The sequence below is a fragment of the Podarcis erhardii genome (assembly GCF_964252035.2).
Source record: "Podarcis erhardii genome assembly, chromosome: 4".
In the NCBI taxonomy this organism is placed as follows: Eukaryota; Metazoa; Chordata; class Lepidosauria; order Squamata; family Lacertidae; genus Podarcis; species Podarcis erhardii.
Window position 1 is genome coordinate 28378694 of NC_138508.1, and position 22582 is coordinate 28401275.

Sequence of the window (22582 nt, forward strand, 5' to 3'; positions counted from 1 at the left end):
TTACCATGTCACGTGAACCAGACTTGATGCCAATTTGAGCTTAGTTTGAGCCTTGGCTCACCGGAACTTAACTCTGAATATTGGGGATCCTAACTATGAAACCAGTTTTTACCTTGTACCTTTGGGGCAGGAACATGCCTTTGAATATATCCAGAGCACTCAATGTGTAGAGAATGGCTGTAGTGTAGGAAGAAAATGCACTCACAATACAAGTTACAGAAAGGTAGCTGTGCATTCTGTTTTTGCAACTAAGCTCTAGTCCACCACAGCTTGTGCTGGTTTTTAAGGGGCCACAAGCCACTTTTCCTGTTTTTCCCTTGAGTTTTACTTACTATGCAGTAACCACCATATCAGGATGAAGGTATCTGGTTTCTTGGGCAGATAAGAATTCTAGCATTTCTCACTTTACAAAGTAAGCACTGTACCAATGAATACTTAGATTCCTTGACACGATGTCTCTTTCGAGAGCTTCAACCAGATCTTTGTCATATCCTGCTCCATCAAACTTCTGAATTTCACCATCACCGGCACCATCCTGGGGGATCTTCTTTCCCTAGATCAAGATGTTGAAAGCTAATCAACTGAAAGTTAAAAGAATTCTACAGCTACGTTTCTTTTTTCTTCTTTTGAGCTGTTCTCTGTGCCATACTCCCTCCATCATCATACCTCAACAAGACATGAAAACAACAGACTAAAAAAAGCCCCCCCCAAACACACACACACACACACACACACACACACACACACAGAGGGGGAGCACAAGCACATTTCAAGAAAATGCCAAGGGGGGGGGGGGTTAAAAGCAGGTACATCAGATCAATATACATTGTGGGGGGAATTGGGATCACTAACTGAGAATTGCTAGCACTATGTCCCCTGCTTCCACTGTTTTGTTTCAAAGGGAATTATGAACACTGAAAATAGGGAAAGGTTGCATTTAATTAAAAGCAAGGGGCAAATTAAAAGGTTCTTGAAAACAACTTAGGATTTCCAGGGAAGTCCTAGAACTGGCAGCAGAGATGCAAGTTGGAAAGGATTTTGAGGGTGCTGTTTTCAGGGAGGAATGAGATTCTGAGCTCAGCTCCACCTAGGGTAGCTATGCTTCAGTTTTTGTATTTTGATTTTCAAATGTGCAAATCAGATAAATCCACCTTTAAATATGAACTGAATCAAATTTCATCCTCATCCCTACATGCCAACGATCTCTTCATTTTGTTTTTAAACCAACACAGTTCAGTGTTCCTATAAATACTTTAAGTTTATGAAGTTTATGAGACAGCAGCAGCTCCATACTGCACTACAAATAGTTCGGAAAGAACCTTTTAGCTGCCTTGCAAGTTTACAGTACCCAGCGATGCAGAAAAACGCCTGCATGTTGGTTGTTTTTAGCCAAGCTAGACAGAATTAAGAAACAATTTGTTCTCTACATACTTCAAATCAAATCAGAAAGTGTCATTAGCTGCTTGGGATAAGCGGCTAATGAGAAAGAGAACAGATGCAGCTGGGGAATTGGGCGGCACAGGTAAGCAAGATGGCAGAGGAATAGGAGGGTAGGGAAGTGGTAATTTATGGGGTTCCCTTTGTAGCGATTTCTTCCCAAGTCCCTTTGGAAGCAGAATACTCCTGTCTGGTTCCTTCCCAAGCCCACTTTTTTAAAAAGAGTAAGCAGAGCTATTCATAAATCTCTGACCAACCTTTCCTTTTGCACAGAAAAGCAACATTGAAAATTTCATTTAAATCAGAAGATTGTAGCCAAAGGGTGCAGAAGCTCAGAAGGAAAGGAAAGAAGTCTGTTAAACTTGTGCAAGGCTGCCAACAGCTTTGTCCTCTGGGTGCTGGCTTCTTCACACAAAGCCCACCGATCATCTGCGCCCTACAGCAGCTCAGCAGGCAGGAAACAATATAGTACTGTAACCCACAACAGTACTTCTTCATGCAGCTGCCCAGGCTATGCATCTTCACATTTTGTGCTCCATTTTGCAATATAGAGTATAAACTATTTCCTTTCTGCCACCTAGTGACCAGATTCTTTGCATTAAAAATCCCCGGCTGAGAGGTAAGCAGAACTGCTTTGTACAATAAAGGGTCCTTTGAACAATGCCACTGCTTTAGGATTACTATTCCCAGCAATAGCTGCAGATCAGTGGAAGTTTAACCCATGTACAAGTTCTGTAATGCATCTCACAAGAACTCCCAGAATTCATCATTTTGTGCTGGTTACAAGCAGTGCTTGGAGGGCGATATATAATCCTGGTGCATTACACGTTGCGGTGATATTAGGCCCCGCCCCTAGACATTCTGCAAACAACTCCTACATGACATCAATGTGATGTCAGATAAATTGCTCTGACTAGGAAAGGCACACTCAAAGGCCTTCTGGCAACTAGAACCAGCCAGATGCTTACTGGGAAGTAGAAGAAAAGTGCTGCTCATTCTGTCCCCACCCTCAGCTTGGGGACCACACTTCCCAGTGGAAAGAGGGAGGGAACAACATGACTTCAAACTGTCTGAAACAACTAGACTGAGAAATAAACAGTTTGGCTGAGGACAAAAAACATATAGGGGATGGGCTACTGGAAAACACATTCCTGTTGCTTTAAAAATCAAGACCCACGCCCTGACTACAGCTAGACCAGGCACCCCCCAAACGATTTGAGACTACAACTCCCATCATCCCTAGCTAACAGGACCAGTGGTCAGGGATGATGGGAATTGTATTCCCCAAAAAACATCTTGAGGGCCGAGTTTGGGGATGCCTGAGCTAGACCTACACCCAAAGGGAGAAGGCTTTTCTTATCTTATGCAAAGTGAACACTGATGGGTTAACTCTAAGAGCTCTCAGCTGCAGGATCCCTTTGCCCCAAGGCATCTACCAGTGTTTCCCAAACTTGGGTCCCCAGCTGCTGTTGGACTATAACTCCCATCATCCCTAGCTAGCAGGACCGGTGGTGAGGGATGATAGTAGTTGTAGTCAAACAACAGCTGGGGACCCGAGTTTGAGAAACACGGCAGGCAAAGGGTCTCTCTGTCCTATCTAGTTATCCTGTCCAAGAGCACTCCGGATGTGGCAAGGAGCCTCCCTGGATCCAGAAAATCCAGCAAATCTTGCTGGTAGCCACTGATAAGAAGTAGGAATAGGAGACACTGCGGGGACAACAGAGAAAGGAAGAAGAATGAGTGGGAAAGCGGCAGCAAGGAAGATGAATGGGGAAATAATGCATGGGGGGGTTGAGCAAGAACAAAGCATGTGTGTATACTTCCATGTATGCAAATTAAGGGAGAAAGAGGATATGTATCTGCATGCTTATAAGAGAATGTAGGTGTATGAAAGAGAGAATGAGTGTGCATGAACGTGTGGAGAAGGTGGGCAAAAAGAAAAAGGAAATCTTCTTCCCCTCTTTGCCCTAGCTCTCCCCTAGTAGAATATAAAGGTTTTATGACAAGTGCCATCTTCCATATATGCAAATGACAGGTATGCATTTAACTTTCACAAAGCATTTTCATTTTACCATGTCTTTTTCCATTCTAACCATAACCTTTAATTTCACCTTGGCACTGTTGATCCATTCAGCATAAGAATCTGTCACACTGCTATTAATGGCTGCTTCATACACCGTCTTCCATACAGAGGTCACTTCCATTTAAGCAAAAGCACGCACACATCATGTATGATTAACTATGCCATTTATTCTATTCCATTTGTATACTTCTCCACCTTCAATGAGCCCAGAATGACATTCCTGGGGCTAGCCAATTTTATCCTCACAGCAATCCTAAGGGACAGATTGCTAGCCCAAAGTCCTGCAAATAACTCCATGGATGAGAATGAATTGAAACTCAGATTGCCCTACTGCAACGCTGATCCTCTACCGTCTACAACATCACACTGGAATCAGATCTGTGGGGAAACCATTTCCTACTATTTATATAAGTTTTGGAAAAACAGCTAATGACAACAACAATAAAGAACACTGCCATCATTGGCATAAAAGCAGAAATAGAGACAGGCACTTCCTACTTCTGCAAGCTGACCGCAAAGATATTATCTAAAATCTTAGTACAGAGAACATTGTGTGTGTTCCTTTACACACCCTGTAAGCTAAAATGTGATTCTAAATTCCAGATGCTAAATCAAATTGTCACAAAGAACAATACTTTACAAAGTAAAGCTATCTACCATAGAATTTTTACAAACCTGAGACTGTGGCAGAGATACAATCTCCTAATCATATTAACAAAAGGCATTTCCCTCAACCTATAAAGGATGTACCAAAGTAAAACAGTTTGCCAATACAAAATTATTGTTCTGTATTTAGATAGCTTGAAAAACCTGCCTCTTTATAATTACCTTATATTCATTACAATTCAAGAAAATCATTATTGCTTTTCCTTCCTTGAGCCAATTTCACTTTATCTTTAAAGTCTTTCCAAAATAAAAATCTGTCAGGCTTTCATTTGCCACTGTTGGCGCAGAGCAAAACTTCCAATTTTATGCATAGCTGGTGTTAAAATCCTCTGCATGTACCCAGTAGTTTTAAAAAGCTGTAGCTTTTATCAGTATCTACTGCCCAACCCAAAATTAGATTAATTTGGTTATTTATGTCAAGGTAATAATGAACTCAAGGACAAAACATAAGACATGCAGAGAACTGCTATCTGAGAATACGCTCCCCCCATGGACTACATTTGTATTATACAACTTAATAGTTTCAGAGTACTGTAATTTTTAAAATGCAATTCTCTTGTGTTGACACAGCAAAACAGATTCACTGTTCATATCTTCCCCTCTTCTTTTTTGGGGGGGAGTTCAGACTCTCAGACATATTTTGGCTTGGGAAGCAAAGAATATAATAGCAAACTTTTCAACATTCTGAATTTCATTGATTTAAAAATTGTATCTTGTATCAGCTATTCAAAGGAGATGGTAACTCTCACAGTCTGTTCCTTTATCTCTCTTAATATCTGAACCAGTTGTAAATATTGGGAGGGAAATTATATTTTTATAAGTATGCAATTATTATACATTCATGCTTTTTTGCCAACAGAAAATATACTTTTTTTTTCCACAAAAGAAAGGTACCTGCCAGCTGCCCCCTAAATTCTTACCTTTTCATCTTTTCCTTTTGCTCTAGATTCCCTTTCTCGGCTGCTTGCAGGTTTTTCATTTTTTGAGATTGGTTGAGCTCTGCCCACAGGTCCACGCTGCAATCCTGGCGATTCTCTCCTCAGAGGTTTCACTTCTCGATTGGGTCGTTTTATTTGAGGTGGGGCTCTGTCAAGCAAAGGAAACATGATGCAGCTAGCATTGAAGAGAAACAAAATGCTTTACTACTGTGTTTTGCTATAATAATAATAATAATAATTTATTATTTATACCCCGCCCATCTGGCTGGGCCTCCCCAGCCACTCTGGGCGGCTTCCATAAAAACCAAAAATACAGTAAAATATCACACGTTAAAAACTTCCCTGAACAGGGCTGCCTTAAGATGTCTTCTGAATGTCAGGTAGTTGTTTATCGCTTTGACATCTGCTGGAAGGGCGTTCCACAGGGCGGGGGCCACTACTGAGAAGGCCCTCTGCCTGGTTCCCTGTAGCTTTGCTTCTCGCAATGAGGGAACCGCCAGAAGGCCCTCGGCGCTGGACCTCAGCGTCCGGGCAGAATGATGGGGGTGGAGACGCTCCTTCAGGTATACTGGACCGAGGCCGTTTAGGGCTTTAAAGGTCAGCACCAACACTTTGAATTGTGCTCGGAAACATACTGGGAGCCAATGTAGGTCTTTCAAGACCGGTGTTATATGGTCTCGGCGGCCGCTCCCAGTCACCAGTCTAGCTGCTGCATTCTGGATTAGTTGTAGTTTCCGAGTCACCTTCAAAGGTAGCCCCACGTGGAGTGCATTGCAGTAGTCCAAGCGGGAGATAACCAGAGCATGCACCACTCTGGCGAGGCAGTCCGCAGGCAGATAGGGTCTCAGCCTGCGTACCAGATGGAGCTGGTACACAGCTGCCCTGGACACGGATTTAACCTGTGCCTCCATGGACAGCTGTGAGTCCAAAATGACTCCCAGGCTGCGCACCTGGTCCTTCAGGGGCACAGTTACTCCATTCAGGACCAGGGAATCCTCCACACCTGCCCGCCTTCTGTCCCCCAAAAACAGTACTTCTGTCTTGTCAGGATTCAACCTCAATCTGTTAGCCACCATCCATCCTCCAACCGCCTCCAGACACTCACACAGGACCTTCACCACTTTCACTGGTTCTGATTTAAAAGAGAGGTAGAGCTGGGTATCATCCGCATACTGATGAACACCCAGCCCAAACCTCCTGATGATCTCTCCCAGCGGCTGCATGTAAATGTTGAAAAGCATGGGGGAGAGGACAGAACCCTGAGGCACCCCACAAGTGAGAGCCCAGGGGTCTGAACACTCATCCCCCACCACCACTTTCTGAACACGGCCCAGGAGGAAGGAGCGGAACCACTGTATGACAGTGCCCCCAGCTCCCAGCCCCTCAAGACGGTTCAGAAGGATGTTATGGTCGATGGTATCAAATGCCGCTGAGAGATCCAGCAGAACTAGGAAACAGCTCTCACCTTTGTCCCTAGCCCGCCGGAGATCATCAACCAGTGCGACCAAGGCAGTTTCAGCCCCATGATGAGGCCTGAATCCCGACTGGAAGGGATCCAAATGGTCCGCTTCTTCCAGGCGTGCCTGGAGTTGTTCGGCAACCGCTTGCTCAATCACCTTGCCCAAGAATGGAAGATTTGAGACTGGGCGATAGTTGGCCATCGTGGCCGCATCTAAAGATGTTTTTTTAAGAAGCGGTTTAATAACCGCCTCTTTCAGTGGGTCTGGAAAGGCTCCCTCACGGAGAGAAGCATTCACCACCCCACGAAGCCCATCGCCCAGTCCTTCCCGGCTAGCTTTTATAAGCCAGGATGGGCAAGGATCCAAGAGACAGGTGGTTGGTTTCACTCGTCCAAGCAGCCTGTCCACATCCTTGGAGGTAACAGATTGGAATTGATCCCACTCAACTTGACCAGACAGAACTCTAGCACTCTCCCGCCCCGGTCCTGCTCCCACGGTGGAGTCTACTTCTTCCCGAATCTGAGCGATTTTATCTGCAAAAAACTTTGCAAAATCATTGCAGGAGAACATGTGGCCCGTACTGGGCCCCGATGTTGCAGGTGGTTCCGCTAAATTGTGAACCACCTGAAAAAGTCTCCTGCTGCTGTTTTCTGCAGATGCAATAGAGGCGGTGAAGAAATTCTTCTTCGCCGTCGCTATCGCCACTTGGTAGGCTCGACGTTGAGCTCTAACCTGTGTCCGGTCAGATTCGGAATGAGTTATCCGCCACTGGCGCTCTAGCCGTCTCAACGATTGTTTCATTGCCCTCAGATCCGTGGAAAACCACGGGGCTGTCCGGGCTCCATGCAATCGGAGAGGGCGCTTCGGAGCCAAACAGTCAATAGCCCTGGTTAACTCCACATTCCAGCGGGCCACCAGGGAATTGCTACCCAATTCGGTGGGGAAAACGTGATGTTCAGATCATGCAAGTTGATCTGTGAGAAGCCAGTGGGTGGGTAGCCAAGCTTTGGGGCGGAGAGCGGAATTAAAGTACATTGTAGCCCCATACTAGGGACACGGGTGGCGCTGTGGATTAAACCAGAGCCTAGGACTTGCCGATCAGAAGGTCGGAGGTTCGAATCCCCGCGATGGGGTGAGCTCCCATTGCTCGATCCCTGCTCCTGCCAACCTAGCAGTTCGAAAACACGTCAAAGTGCAAGTAGATAAATAGGTGGGAAGGTAAACAGCGTTTCCGTGCACTGCTCTGGTTCGCCAGAAGCGGCTTAGTCATGCTGGCCACATGACCCAGAAGCTGTATGCCAGCTCCCTCGGCCAGTAAAGCAAGATGAGCGCTGCAACCCCAGAGTCGGTCATGACTGGACCTAATGGTCAGGGGTCCCTTTCCCTTTCCCTAGCCCCGTACTACCTTGTCATCCCTTCTATGGCTATGAAAATCATAATGGTTGTATTTCTGTAAAGCAGAGAGGGAGAACCTCTGCCCCGGAAGCCAAATTAGACTCAACACGGGTCCCAATTTTGTTGTCGGGCATGGGAAAAGTAGAGGTATGGCTGCAAAGGAAAAACTGTGAGCCTTAAAGTACATTCCCAATTGTTACTTGGCAAGCAAGCCTTGCTGTCAGCCCCAATTAGCTGATCAGCACTGACAACAAGCCACAGTGGGACTAGCTACACTATGGAGTTCCCAAGTGGGAACTCTGAAGCACAGCCAATCCCTACCCAAAGCAGGACTCACTGTAAATCATAGTTTTTCTCTATGTTTATATGCTCAAACCATACTTAGGGTTAGGAACAATGGTTCACACAGACCACTGCTGTTTGCTGTGGTTTCTGAACTGATCCAGCAACAAGTAAAGTTGAAGCCCTTACCAGAAAACAGTCTAAAGAAGCCAGAACAGGGAAAGAAGTAATACAAGGTTTGCAATAAACCTAATTTCTTAGTCACTATACTGCATACACTGTCAAATATTAAGTACAGGTAATTAATCCACCAAGAAAAACTGCAAACTTATTTTAAACCCAATTACCTGTGCTCAGCTGGAACAGGAGGTGGCCAAACAGTTGGATCCCTAAAATTTTCATCTTGATAAGATATAGGAATATCTGTAGGTTTGTCTATTTTAAAACTCTCTAAAGTGTTGACAATGCTCTTTACTTGTTCATATTCTTCCAACAGCTCTTGCCGAACCTTGAAAATAAGCAGAGTTTATTACACTGACTAAAGCATTCGTAGTTAAGCTACAAAAGAATTAAGCTCACCATCAGGATAAGGCAGGAATGATATACTGCACAGCTGGCAGTAGGCAGACTGCAGTCTACCTCTCCAACACCTATTTGCCCAATTTTCTGTATGAGATCGTATCATTTATTATTTAAAAAATGTGTTTATGTTACCACCATTAAATTTATTACCTGCCCTTCATCAGCAAAACTCCTGATGGCACCTCCCAGTCGTTTCATATAGATTTCAAATAGCATGGGGAACATCACAGGAAGGCTCCCATGGCTTCCCAGTAGCCTCCCAAAACTACTTTCTGGAAATAGCCCTGAAGGTAGAAACAGAACCGTTGAACTATAGAGTGCCCCCAACCCCACCTCCCTGAGCTGCTCAAGAAAGATAGCATGCATGGTCAATGGTTTTGGAAAGCCACCAAGAGGTTAAAAAGAATGAAGAGAGTCACACTCCCCCCATCTCTTTCCAGAGAAATGTCAGGGCAACCAAGGCTCTTTCAGGGCCATGACCAGGCCTCAAGCCAGACTGAAATGGATCCAGATATTCAGTCTCAATCCAAGCATGCCTGAAGCTGGACTGCTGCCACCCTCTGGAGCAACTTGCCTGAAAAGAGGGTATTAGACACTGGGTATTTCTCCAGTAAACCACTGATCATTTCCTGGAGCCACCCAATCAATAGCCTAACACTAGCTTTAAGAAGCCAAGATGGAAAAGTATTAAGGGGGCAGGTGGTCGGACACACTTCTTCAAGCAGCTTGTCTACAACCTCAGGACACAGTAATCAAACCTGATCCAGTACAGATGGAACAGACAGTGCACCGGAAACCTCCAATGAACTTGCTCTTATATCTATCAACAGCAAACATATGGCCTATTTCCGCTCCTGTTGCGATCAAAGGATGTGTGGCCTTTGAAAGCCTGGAGAAAGAGGAAAGTGTGTGGCCTTTGAAAGCCTGGAGAAGAGGAGGTTAAGGGGTGATATGATAGCCATGTTCAAATATATAAAAGGATGTCACATAGAGGAGGGAGAAAGGTTGTTTTCTGCTGCTCCAGAGAAGCGGACACGGAGCAATGGATCCAAACTACAAGAAAGAAGATTCCACCTAAACATTAGGAAGAACTTCCTGACAGTAAGAGCTGTTCGACAGTGGAATTTGCTGCCAAGGAGTGTGGTGGAGTCTCCTTCTTTGGAGGTCTTTAAGCAGAGGCTTGACAACCATAATTCAGGAGTGCTCTGATGGTGTTTCCTGCTTGGCAGGGGATTGGACTCGATGGCCCTTGTGGTCTCTTCCAACTCTATGATTCTATGATTCTATGAAACACTCAATTCCACACACCCCTCAAACAAAATCAAAGCATCTCACACAGAAAGCCAACAGTATGATTCCATGAGTTTAACAAATAAGAAAGACTTCAATGTGTCACACCACAAAAATCTTTAAATATGTGTAATGGAATTGGGCAGTATCCAAGGAAGTGACATTCAGTATAGACTCACTGAAATCACTGGACTTTCTAGTTTTGGCAGGGAGAATTAACCTGCTGTATCAGAGAGATATTATTTTTCAAGCTCTGATTTTATCAAGGACACTTAACAACAGATACTTTCCTGGACCTGGGTCAGGAGGAAATTGGAGTTGTGGGGCCCTTCAGATTTGGAGGAATTTTGAAACACGTCCTGAAATATCTTTTGGATTTTAGTTTTAACTACGGAGATTTGGCTGACCTGTCGAGAAGGAATAAAAACATTGCTAGGTTGGAGCTTCCCCGAGATCTACTCTTCAGCATCAAAGGAAGGAAATTAAGAACAAGATCAGCAGAAGATAAAGTAAAGTGCATGTATAAATATGAAGAAGACATGCAGAAGGGACTTGGAAAAGAGTTAAGAGCCTCGGACAGAAGATCACCAGGTTGATGGACCATATGGAATTGACGGAAATGACTGGCAGAATCCGAGACCAGGGAGAAGAGATGGTGGAAGAAGATTGGAAAAAGTTTAAAGTTTATTTATAGAAATATTGTAAAATTAATGAGTGTTAGAAAAATGTTGGAATGAAATTATATGGCTTTAGTAGAAAGGTTATAAGGAGTTAAGCATAAATAAGCATTATAGTATTAATGGAAAATAAGTTTAAAATAAGTTAAGATAATTATAAGACAGAAAATAGAGAAAAATGGAAAGGAATTGCTGAAACAATTAATAGAATTGGAATACAAAAAGGGAGGTGGGAGGAGGTCGATGAAACAAGGGAATGAAGGATAAGACATTGAAATGGTATGATGTATGTTTTTAAACTGTTTTTGTTCTGTTTTGTTTAGTTTAATGTGTTAATGTTGTGTTGTGTATATTGTAATGTATTGTTTTTTCTTTCTTTTTCTTTTTCTTTGTTTTTTTTCCTTTTTTTCTTCTTTTTTGTAAGGTTTAAAAGTAATAAATCTTATTTTTTTAAAAAAAACAACAACAACAGATACTTTCATGACTACACATTTGTAGGGCCAAAGTAACATGAAAAGTAGGCACTCATGGACCCAGCAGGCAGCAATGCCCATCATCAGTGCCCCTGGAAAGTGCTGATGCAATCATGGACATTGCTGTTGACTGTATCCATGATTGCATGCCTTACAAGTTACATTTGTCCATATGTATGTATATGGAAGATTAGGACTGCTTGCATGTACAGCATGATGGCATTTGTGAATGCACCCCTAAATTAAATGGGCCAATTGTACTTTGCACAGTCACAGAGTCATGACAATATGTCAGGAGAAATTAATGCTCTTATTAATGACAAGGCAATGAGCAACTGCCATAATGGACCCAACAAATATGAAGGCTAAATGAGTCAAAACAAAAATCTATTTTGAAATAGTAAGATGAAATCCTGCTAAGGTTTTTCTTTATTATATGAAAAGAGGATTCATGTAAAATGCCAGTTTAAATAAAAAGACACAGTAACAATGAAATTATCCTTGTTCTCGTTTAGCACATCATACACAAGGGTGCAATTCTGCCCCCCTCCAAGAAAGCAATATTCTCTAACAGAACTGTGGTTGAATATATAACTTGTAGCCCAACTCTAAATATGTTTCCTCATATATAGTCTCACCAAGTTCAATGGCTCTTATTTGCTTTGTTCTTAATTTGAATTATCTGACACCGACCAAAAAGTAATTGGAGAAAATTAAACATCTCTGACATCAACACAAAACATATGCCACAAAAATTTTGATGGCACTGTATAGTGTCCAGACTAAGTTAATGCTTCTAGCAAATCAGGCTTATCTGTCTAAGCTTCCTGCACATTAAGTGATACAGGAAAGAAGAACTTGCAGAATAGCACCTACACTATCTTTACTAATGAGGGATCAAAACAAGACACAGGAAAGAGGGTTAGGGGGAGAAGGATGGGAAAGGGAAAGTGGGGGCAGCAGAGGAAGTAGGAAGAGTTAACTATGCTTGTGAACAGGGGTGTTTCTTTGGAATACAAGGATGAATATGCATTCAGAAAGCGAAGAGACTGAATAAAATAATATTAATAAAAAGAAAACAGATTCGATTAGATGTAAAAACCATTGTTTAAGGGGGGGGGGAACCTAATCTGCAAATGTCAACTAAATGTTGATGAACTTCAATTTAGCATAATTCATACATGACCATCAATATGTTTAAAATTTGCTGAAAAATATTCCCATTTTCTTGTGGTCCACTTACTAGGTGTGGCTAACCTAGCCAGATCAACTAATGGATTTCAGGAAAAGAGTAAAATCATTTGTTAAAGTGGGGACTTTAATGTGACTGATAGTTGAGGGCATTCCAGAGATGCTGCAGCCTCTCCTGCTCCTAATTTGTTGATGTTATGAAGTTCTGTATTGTTTATTTTAATGTTTTCAGTCTTTTTGTTCTATTTCTGGCCATCACATGAGCCACCAGCAGAAGCATATATATTTCCCAATAAATAAAAAATCTAGTCATGCAAGTATTGTTTTTTCATACCTGCTGCCATTTGCCCTTCAGTGCTGGGTCTCTGATGGATTGACAGTGTCTTTGAATTTGCTGGATGACACCCTGGTAATAAACCATGGAGGAGTCATAGTTTCCGAGAAGTGCATATTCCCTTCCTTTTTTAGCATTATCACAGATCTCGGCCAAATTCATTTTCTCTGAGAAACCTATAACACAGCATGGAAACATAAAAAGAAAATAATTACATGTGGTCCAACAAATCCTTAAGCAGTAACTTGAGATTATTCTCATGGACTGGATGAGACCAAAAAAACTGAGGTGTTGTTAGACCAGATGAGTGGGGCTCAGTCTGCTCTGAATACTGCTAAACTCCTCCTGAAGGAACTGGTGCATAGCTTGGGGGTACTTGTGAATCCATTATGTACTGTTGATCAAGGCACAAACAATCTTTGTAGCATAGTGTGTCTTCCACCACCTATGACTCTATATAGACAGAGATAACCGAACTTCTCTTGTCTATGCTATGGTAGCTTCAATGTTAGACTACAGAAACACATTATACATGGATGGATCTGCCATTGAAGATGGCTCAGAAACTTCAGCTGGAACAGACTTCAGTAGCAAGATTGCTGAGAATAGGAGTCCAATTCTTGCACAACTGCATTGGCCATTGATAAGTTCTTAAGCTCAGTTCAAAGTCCTGTTTGGACCTTTAACAGCTCTATGTGGCTCCTCATCTGAATCTATCTACCTTGTGGTAGCCATTAGAGGCTCTTCTCAACATGCTTTCTCAACATGCAGAGAGCCACAACATGTAAGCAAGCCTTCTCAGTGGTATCTCCGTTTGCAGCAAGGTTAAACATCTATTAGGTGCAAGGTTAAACATCTATTTACCCACACCTCGTTAACTGGGAGGGTAGTGAGGTGTGGTTTTTTTTTGCCTTTTCAGTGTTCATCCTTTATTGAGGTGGGTAGAATTTGTCCTTCTATGAATATTCTTGGATGAACACAATTAGGATCTGCATATTTTTATTTTTTACAGTTTTAATGTATTTTATGCTGTAATGTCACTTTGGGACATTATTCTGTGTGTGAAAAACATCAAATCTAAAGAATTGCAATTTAGACCTATAATATCACCTTTTACTGTTCTGCACAATTTATTACTGGTTTGCTAACTATGGAGCCTCCAACCACCACCAGAAATCTTATCTTATTCAAGCTCTCTGATATATATATCTTGTGGTACACTTATTCACATATTACCTTTAAAAATAAATTCACTGAAAAGGTCATTTGTGAATAAGACCGAAATATACAGAGCAATGTTTTACACAATGAAGACCCAACAGCAGTATTCATGAATGTGAGGCCCAATAATGGCAAGCATACAGGTTTCTGCTACAAAAGTACTGCATCTCATCAATAAAAATAGTCTCCAACCCTCTGCTCATCCATACGGGAGCAGGTTTTTCAGATCTTTCAAAAAAAAATAAAAATCAACCCACACAGCAAGCTGGCTCTATGTTGTTTTTTATTCATTCTAGTCGTCACAAAAGATGCCTTGCTGAATGACAGTTGCAAAGCAGTCAAAACATAGGCTACACTGCAGGTTCTGGCCAAGCAATGCTCTTTTGCTTCAATGTACAGAACTGCTGATTACTTGAAGATGGCCTCTTTCCAGACAACAACCCAAACAAATTAATGCACTTGAGATACAGTAAAGCCCTCCAGGACGCTTCTGAAAACATGGTTGAAGAGAAGGTGATGTCACCTAGTTATTTTTGGCACAAGGAAGACACAATTTGTTTATTAAATTTGTATACCAGCCTTCATCCAAAGATCACAGGGAGGTTCACAATAGAAAACTGCAAAATGAGGACACAAAATACATAATACACACTAAAACAGAAACAAACAAATAAAACAAAAACAAACCAATAAATCCAGGGAGGGTTTCTAGAGAAGTGGTTTTACCATTGCCTCCTTCAAGAAGGGAGGGACCACAAGAAAACATTAATCACCTCCCAGGCCCAGCCAACTGTCCCCTCCTTTATCAGTCAAGATGGCAAGGGTCCAGAGCTCAAGTGGTCGCCCTGACTGATCCAAGCACCCTGTCCACATCCTTGAGCCTTCCAAACTGAAACTCATCCAACACAACAGGAATAGACAGTATTCTGGACACACCTTGAGATTATGTTCTGGGGATCGTGCCTAAAGCCAAAATCACATGTGGTCAAAACTCACCGGGTTCAATGGCAGATGGGATTGCCAAAATAATTTTTCCATAACTCTGCCCCCTTCTGCCTCTTTTTATTATTATTTTTAAATTGTCATGCATGGAAAGCTGAATGTGCACAACTAAAATGTGCCTAAATTGCAGGCTTACTATATCCTACTAATAACAAACACAACAGGAAACCTGTCTTAAAAGTCAGGCCCAGACATTTCTAAGTCTTAAGTATTCACAAATCAAGAGCACGAATCTCAAAAGGTGTGCTGTCCATCTCCAAAAAGGCTGTATAAAATGTTCTTCAGTTTGAAATGAACACAATACAACCTCTGCTATGTAAAGCAAACAGTCCCCATACCATTGGGGCACTGCTTGCAATGCTTTCCCAACTCATGTTGTTGGGGGACCCTCTGGAGTAATTTGAGGGGCACGTGGAAAAGAGGAAAGGAAAGTCCTACTGCATGAGTTGAATGCCGCTCATATAGCACAGGACATTTTCCTGTTTTTTTCCTGCCTGCAGAACCTGGCTCTTTAAAACTGTAGCATTTTGGCTACTTACATTTAAGCCAACAGCTTGCCCCCCCCCTTTTTTTTACAGTTTTGTCATGATTTGCAAAAACTATAATTTGACTCCTGTATTAGTCCATCACAAAATCCCAGGTAGTTTTGAGTCTCCTTCATTTATGTATCATGCATAAGGGAGTTAATATATGCATGTCAAAAAGCTCCTGCTCCTGCCCAAGGTTTAGAAATCTTACACTAGATAAGATAAGGAGGTCACAAAAGATATTAACCTTCACTCTTAACAGCATAAGCTGAGCTGATCCCTAACCAAGGTTAGAAAGAAAGTTCTCTCTATGGGTTATAAACAAGACACCAATGATCTAATACATTCTGCGCCCCATAGGACGCACCTAGTTTTTTTGGGGGGGAAATAAATTTTTTATTTCTCCCCCAGGTGCGGGGCTGGAAGAACCAGGTCGGGGAACAGCAGGAAGGCGCGCTCCGCCTCCCTGCTGTCCCCCAAGCTTGTGGGGCTGGCGATGGGGAGAAGTACACTGAGCCCGGGACTGCAGGCAGCTCTGCACAGCCATCGGGAGACAGGCGGGACTTCGCGCCCTGCTCCCGATGGCCGCGCAGAGCTGTGCTGAGCCCGGGACTGCAGACAGCTCTGCGCAGCCATCGGGAGCCGGTCTCCCGAGGGTTGCGCAGAGCTTCCTGAAGCCTGGAGAGCGAGAGGGGTCGGTGCGCACTGACCCCTCTCGCTCTCCAGGCTTCAGTGAAAGCCTGCATTTGCCCCATAGGACGCACACACATTTCCCCTTCATTTTTGGAGGGGAAAAAGTGTGTCCTATAGGGCGAAAAATACGGTACATTTCAGAAAGAGAGAGTCCCAACATTTTTGCAGACTCTGTTTTCTGCCATTCCGGCAAATGCTATGCTCTACTAGACCCGTTTCCTCAGTTTGCCTTTGCTCCACAATACAGATGCACATGCTAATAAGCATGGGTTTTGTTAGGGAGTGACTCGGGGGGGGGGGTCTAAGGCTGAATCCCAGATCTGCCCCTTTTCTCTTTTTAACTACCTATAGAGCAGCTGGAAGTGATCTTCCAGGTTAAATATTAAATTATCCCTACATGCTGCCCTGAACAATATTTTGGCAGTAGCATTCCCCACTGTGACTTCTGGGTTGTTCTTAAGGGCAGCCATACATAAAGTGCATTACAGTAATCCAAACATGAGATTAACAGAGGATGTGTCATTCTGGCCTGGTTCTCTCTAACCAGGAATGGTCAGAGCTGATGAATCAGCCAGAGCTGGAAAAGGGCACTCTGTGCCACTGAGGCTACCTGTGCCTCAAGTAACAATGCTGGGTACAGAAACTTCCCCAGGCTGCACAATCATATTGGGGGGGGGGGTTGCAACCCTTTCCAGAACAGGCTACCTACGCAGCTTCTCAAATCAATACCCATTTGCCCACAGGACCTCAGTCTTGCCCGGATTCTGCATGTTTATTTGGCCACATCAAGCCCATTGATGCGGTCTTGTCTTCTGGGTCCTCCATGGAAACAGAGATAATAATATTTTTAAAGCCAACATGAAAGTATGCTGAGCACACCTTGCTAACTTGGATGCCACTCATAGCTGCTTCACGAGCATCACACAAGGACTTTAGGCTGATTGTGTGAAATGCCTCTATCGGAACGTACTGTGTTTTAAAGACTCCAAGTGTTCTACCTGTGGCATTCAACTGATGGTTGCAGTTTCAAACATGCAAAGCATCACATCCAGGTGAGAACCCACATCACTGCAATTCTGAAAGGGCACAGCTCTAGAAAAGGGTGAGATTGCAATTAGCTTTCACCCAACTTAATGCTTCATGCAATGCAGACCTGAACAGATCTTCTTTTAAAACGCCTAAAATGTTGCCATTAAAATCTTAAGTGTTTCAAGGAAAACAATTAAAGCTGCAAGGAATTATCTGGTTTTATTGTCCTTTGCACTGAAATCTATACAGGAGACATGACTGCAGAGCCCTAAGTACAGCCTCCTCTCTCTTTTGGTTCTGCAGCCATGGCAATATATCTCATTAATTTCCCAGCTCCTTCTTGTCGCGTAAACCTATGGCATCATGATCTAGCTGCCTAACGTTGCCACCCCAACCTTGGCTGAGAGCCCGAAATCTTAAGGCCTCTTACAGGCAGAAGAGGAGGGGAGGGGCCTCTCGACACCGTTATATGGGCGACGCCCCACATTGCGGTCGCTTCCCCACCACCTTCCCCTCCACATAACTGCCTTTCTCTCTCCCCCCAGCCCCCCCTCTTGCCGACCCTCAAAATGAAGCGGGAGCGGGGAGGGGGCGTTGAAAGAGACTCACAGGCAAAAAGCAGCAGCACGAAGCCCGAGACAAGAACTTCGCTGGGATTTGTAGTCTTTTCGTCAGCTTCGCATCTCCTTGGGCTACCAGGCGAAGGCGAGACTACAACTCCCATCATGCCTCGCGAAGGAGTGAGAGGGAGGGGGGGAAAAGAAAAAAAATATCCCCCCCCCCCCACGGACCCCTTTGGACTTGGCTTACCTGTGCAGGGACGCCTAACTACGAAACACTGCAGCTGGCGGCTGGCGGCGAGGGGGTTGGCTTCGCATCCTCCTGACTCTGGGCTGACGACCCGGTGAGAACGCGCGGGGCGGGGGGAGGATGGAAAGGCCGGCCTGAGAGAGAGAGAGCGCTCGCGCGTGTCTCTTCGCGCACGGGAGAGGAGGGGGCTCAGCCCTCCGGCTCGTTGGTGCGAGCGCGCGGTAGCGGCGGCGATTGGTTACCATGGAGGCGGAGAGGGGAGGGGAAGGGCGCACGCGCGCGTGTGCAGAGCGCCTGCCGCTCCTCCCCCTGCTGGAGGGAGACTTGAATCTTCGAGGTCGAACCAACGGACGGTTTCTGCTGCCCCCTCCCCTCCCCGACCCAATAAACTTTACCTCAGTTCAGAGTTTTCTGCTCACGTCAGCATTTTTTAAAAAAACATTTTAAAATCTATTTACCGATATATATATATTTTTTTGGGGGGGAATGTTACTATACTGCCCCCTTTCCCCCTTCATATGTCATTTTTCTTTTCAATTACAAGCAAGCTTGGTTGATGTATAACGATCATGGCTACAAAGTGTGATAATATAATATATTACACTATTATATTATTACACTTTGTAGCCATGATACATACACACACACACATAAATAAATAAAATAAAATAAAATAAAATAGGCATTCAGGCTTGTAGCCAGACAGTCATGCCGCTGAAATCAATGGGAATTAAGGTAGTCATGACTAACTTGTTCCATTAGTGTCAATGGGTCAGCTATGGGTCTGGATGCAGCCCTACCTCTTCTAAATAACCCACCCTTTATCCCACCAAGGTCCTTAATGTAGTCATGGGAAAACGGTAACCGCTTTGAGGTTTTTTCCTACAATCAAGTTGTATATAAATTTTATGAAGTAAAGAAATACAAATAAAATCATATTGAGCTTTTACCAAGTCTCTGACTATATAGTAAGATGTGTTCTATTAAACTTTACAAATCATGGTAAAATTAAATTGTGGACACGGTACCTATATTTATTTCCTCCATCGTAAAACTGAAGTGCTATGAACATTATTAAAGCTGTATAGAGTCATCATTACCGTACAATGCTTTTTGATACAAAAAAAATGCATTTACCTTGCAGCCTCTGAGGATAAATCCCATTGAACTCACTGGGATTTTACTTCAGAGCAGACGGGCCTAGGATTGTGCTGTTAATTATTATAAATAAAATTAGCAGCAGTAATGAAAGAAAACAGTACAATACTAAACATATTTAAGCAGAAGCAGGGTGTTTTAAATACCTTCCTCCTGTTGCAGCCCTTTGAAATGGAGTAAATAAATAAAAAATACAACTAAATTTAACAAAATTGGCTCAGATCCAACTAAATTTAGTCATGTTTAAGTCTCTAGGTGGGTGGGTGACAAAACAGTTTTGTCACTACTAACATAAATCCTATCCGTTTCCACTTAAGTGCTGCTCACTGCTGTGTTTGAAGAAACACTGATTTTCATTTTGAAGAGGAAAGAAAGCTGGTGTTTCTGTCTTCATTCATCATATCAGTTGCCTGCAAATCACAGCCTTGCACTGTGTGTGAAGGGAGCAACTGTACAAGGTGCTTTGGGGTTACTTAGAACTGCAGCTCCAATTTCAATAATAAGGCTTAACAGCAGCCTGAGAAGAATTTATTGTCCACAATGATAGTCTAAAGCCAAATCCACTCACTCCAGAGACTCTGCAAAGGCAGCAATTAGGCAGCATTTTATTGGGCTGCATGGAACACACGGAAGATGCTGTCAAATTAATCTCGAGAGTTTAGACACAAAATTGGTTTCCTGGATAGAGAAAATAAGAAATCTGGCAACCTGAAGATATTTAAAGAACTTAAAGCTCTCTGGAGAGAAGCTCAAGTTATTGAGCTGGAGACGGCTGAACATCTGCAAAGAGGAGAAAAAAAGGAGGTTTCAATGAACAGCACCAAAGTGTGCCATGATTTTGGTGCAGCATCTAAAATAGCAATGAAAACCTTAGCATTAATTTGCAGTCGTAACTTGCATCTAAGGACTCGATTCAAGGCTCCAGGCCTAAAATGGCAATTTCCCTGGTAGGTATCAGATCAGCATTATTAGGCACTGGAAATGTCTAAAAAATGTAATAGCCATTATTCATTGCTGCACAGCACTCCTAAGGGTGTCATCTTCCAATGAAAGGCTGCCCCTTAAGGCCAAGTAAGATGTAATGCAGGCAATGCATTATTGGATCTCTTGATAATTTCTTTAAATCTTAAAAGCCACTGTGGGTGGATATGGGAGAGAATGACTTTGCTCCATACCTCCCCGTCCCTCGACTCAGCTCAAAGCTGCTGTTGACTACACTCAGGGCGGAAGATACCGTTTCTTTTGCATCTCTGAAGCACACACAGCATATTCTTATATGCAAGGTGATTGGGGGTTTTTTTGGGGGGGAGGAGGGTGTTGAGCAGATGGTCCTTCCTGGTTGGGAGCGCTGATGAGCAAAATGTTACACAATAAACAGACATGGGTTGATAGATGAGCTGGCAAAAATCCTGTGGATTCCTATTTAGAAGTAAGCTCCGCCGAGTTTAGTGTCTGTCTTTTTCTCCTTAGTGATTCTATTAGCAACTTCTGGGTATTTAACCTTAGAGAGGTTCTATCCCAAGACAAGTCACAAATACATAGAGACTGCATATATACCATACATTTGAAGAACATTCCCCTCCCCCAAAGAAAAGAAACGTGGGAACTGTAGTTTACCACCATCCCAGAGTTCCAGTTCCCAGCATGCCTAGCAAACTACAGCTTACAGAATTCCTTGGGGAGGTGTGATTTAAATGTATGGTGTGTATGTAGCCAAAAGGTCACCAGGAGATCTGGTCACAGCACATGTAGTTGGATTCTTAGGTGTTATTTCCTAAAGAAAATGGGGCTTCTCAAATCTCTACTTCCATTCAGTACACAGGCCCCTTTGTAAGGCAGAATAAAGCAAAATAAAGCCATGTGCATCAGGTACCTGTGTGGTGCATACCACCATCAGCTGGTGAAAAACAATGTTCAGTTTGGCCCACTCCCATGCAGCTGTTGACCCTGTTGGTGGAAAAATACGAACACACTACAAGTACCTGTGTCTGTGTTTTTCCCCCCACTGATGGATGTCATAGCAGCTTCATAATGGCACATTAGCAGGGTTAACATTCCCTTCTCCCAGGCTGCTTTGACATAAATTAAAATCCCTCTGAGGCTGGTTTTAAATGGGGGTTTTTTTTGGTGTCACATCTGTTTCAGTCCTAAGCAACTTATCCGGACGTATGTGCCAAATGCCACTCTGTTTGTTTATATTTATAAACAGTATCTCCAAATGTAGCTGCAATGATGTACTGTACAATAAAACACATAAAAGCAATGCAATAAAACATCCTCAACAACAGAATATCTTAAGGTAAGAACACTATAAAATTCATGTCAACAGCATTGGCAACTATCTCTGTAGGAGTGGCAGAAGAAATCATATTTTACCAAAAACTTCATGAGTCTGTTGCTTGGCAAGCCTCTCTGTGGTGGGCATGCCAGACAGCACATTTTTCCGTTTTCCCAATGTTTCATTTAATTTCTGCTTTTTGAGTTTTCTTTCACACAACATAAAAGCCACTTCTGTTTTGACTAATGTACACATTTTTGCAAAAGAAAATTCCCAGTATAATGCATTTTTGTCTGTTCTTTTCACTAATATATTCCTTTTTATGCACTTTTACCCAATACATTGATTTTTGTACACATTGGTCAGCTGCTGAACTCCATCACAACATTCAGATGGAAGGCTGGCTATGTTTCAGTTCTATGGTTTCAGAAAGTGCTAATTTGATAAATTCAGCTATAAATGTGAACTGAATCAAATTCCTCCCCGGTCCTTCGTCTCAGATGATAAGACTGAGAGGGGGGAAGCTGAGCAAGTGACTCTCACTACCTGCCTGAGTCTCTGCACCACACTGCTTGAATTCCCACTCTTGCTTTGCTGGATCATTACAGCCATGAGGCATCACTACTGCACCACTGGAACCTCTGCCTGCCAGCTAGGCCATGGGGAGCTGCTGCTGGGCCCCTTTCTCATTTGACCGAAGGGCAGCAACTGCCCCACTTCCAGCAGAGGACTGGTCTGGTCAGCAGCCCTCCTGCAGGTTCCTTCAAGTCTCGCCTGGCCGAGCCTCAGAAAACTCGGCCAAGTCTTTCACCACCGACTTGATGAAGCTATATTAGACTTGTGGCTGTGGTGGTGTGGAAGAACAGAGGAAGGGCTTGAGTCCCATCTCAGGCAGCAAAAACTGCTTTGCACTTTTGTACAAAAAGATACAAGAATTTCGGGCTGCTCATCCACTTTACAAGACCTGGATTTTAATGTTATTCGGTTTTTATTCGTTTATTGTTATCTATACTGATGTAAGCACTATGCTGTTATGCAACGAGATTTGTATACAGT

At 43.2% G+C, this 22582-nt stretch overlaps 1 protein-coding gene and 1 long non-coding RNA gene across 4 annotated transcripts in view; one reads left to right on the forward strand and one right to left on the reverse strand.

Moving 5' to 3' along the window:
* Positions 1 to 18205, reverse strand: part of KATNAL1 (katanin catalytic subunit A1 like 1) — a 35858-nt gene extending 17653 nt beyond the window's left edge. The window contains exons 1-6 of one of the 3 annotated variants that reach the window (XM_081859942.1): positions 18091 to 18196; positions 17250 to 17343; positions 12809 to 12984; positions 8609 to 8769; positions 5107 to 5272; positions 426 to 553 (exon numbers count right to left, since the gene is read on the reverse strand). In XM_081859942.1, the coding sequence (XP_081716068.1) occupies positions 426 to 553; positions 5107 to 5272; positions 8609 to 8769; positions 12809 to 12970 (617 nt within the window). In that variant the 5' untranslated portion in view covers positions 12971 to 12984; positions 17250 to 17343; positions 18091 to 18196. Of the gene's footprint in view, positions 1 to 425; positions 554 to 5106; positions 5273 to 8608; positions 8770 to 12808; positions 12985 to 17221; positions 17344 to 18090 lie in introns of all 3 variants that reach the window. The other 2 variants (XM_081859941.1, XM_081859943.1) reach the window with 2 other exon arrangements.
* On the forward strand, positions 18058 to 21920 carry LOC309340851. The gene is made up of 3 exons (XR_014156127.1): positions 18058 to 18184; positions 19566 to 20195; positions 21893 to 21920. It is a non-coding gene; the product is annotated as an uncharacterized lncRNA (long non-coding RNA).
* The last annotated feature ends 662 nt before the right edge of the window (positions 21921 to 22582 follow it).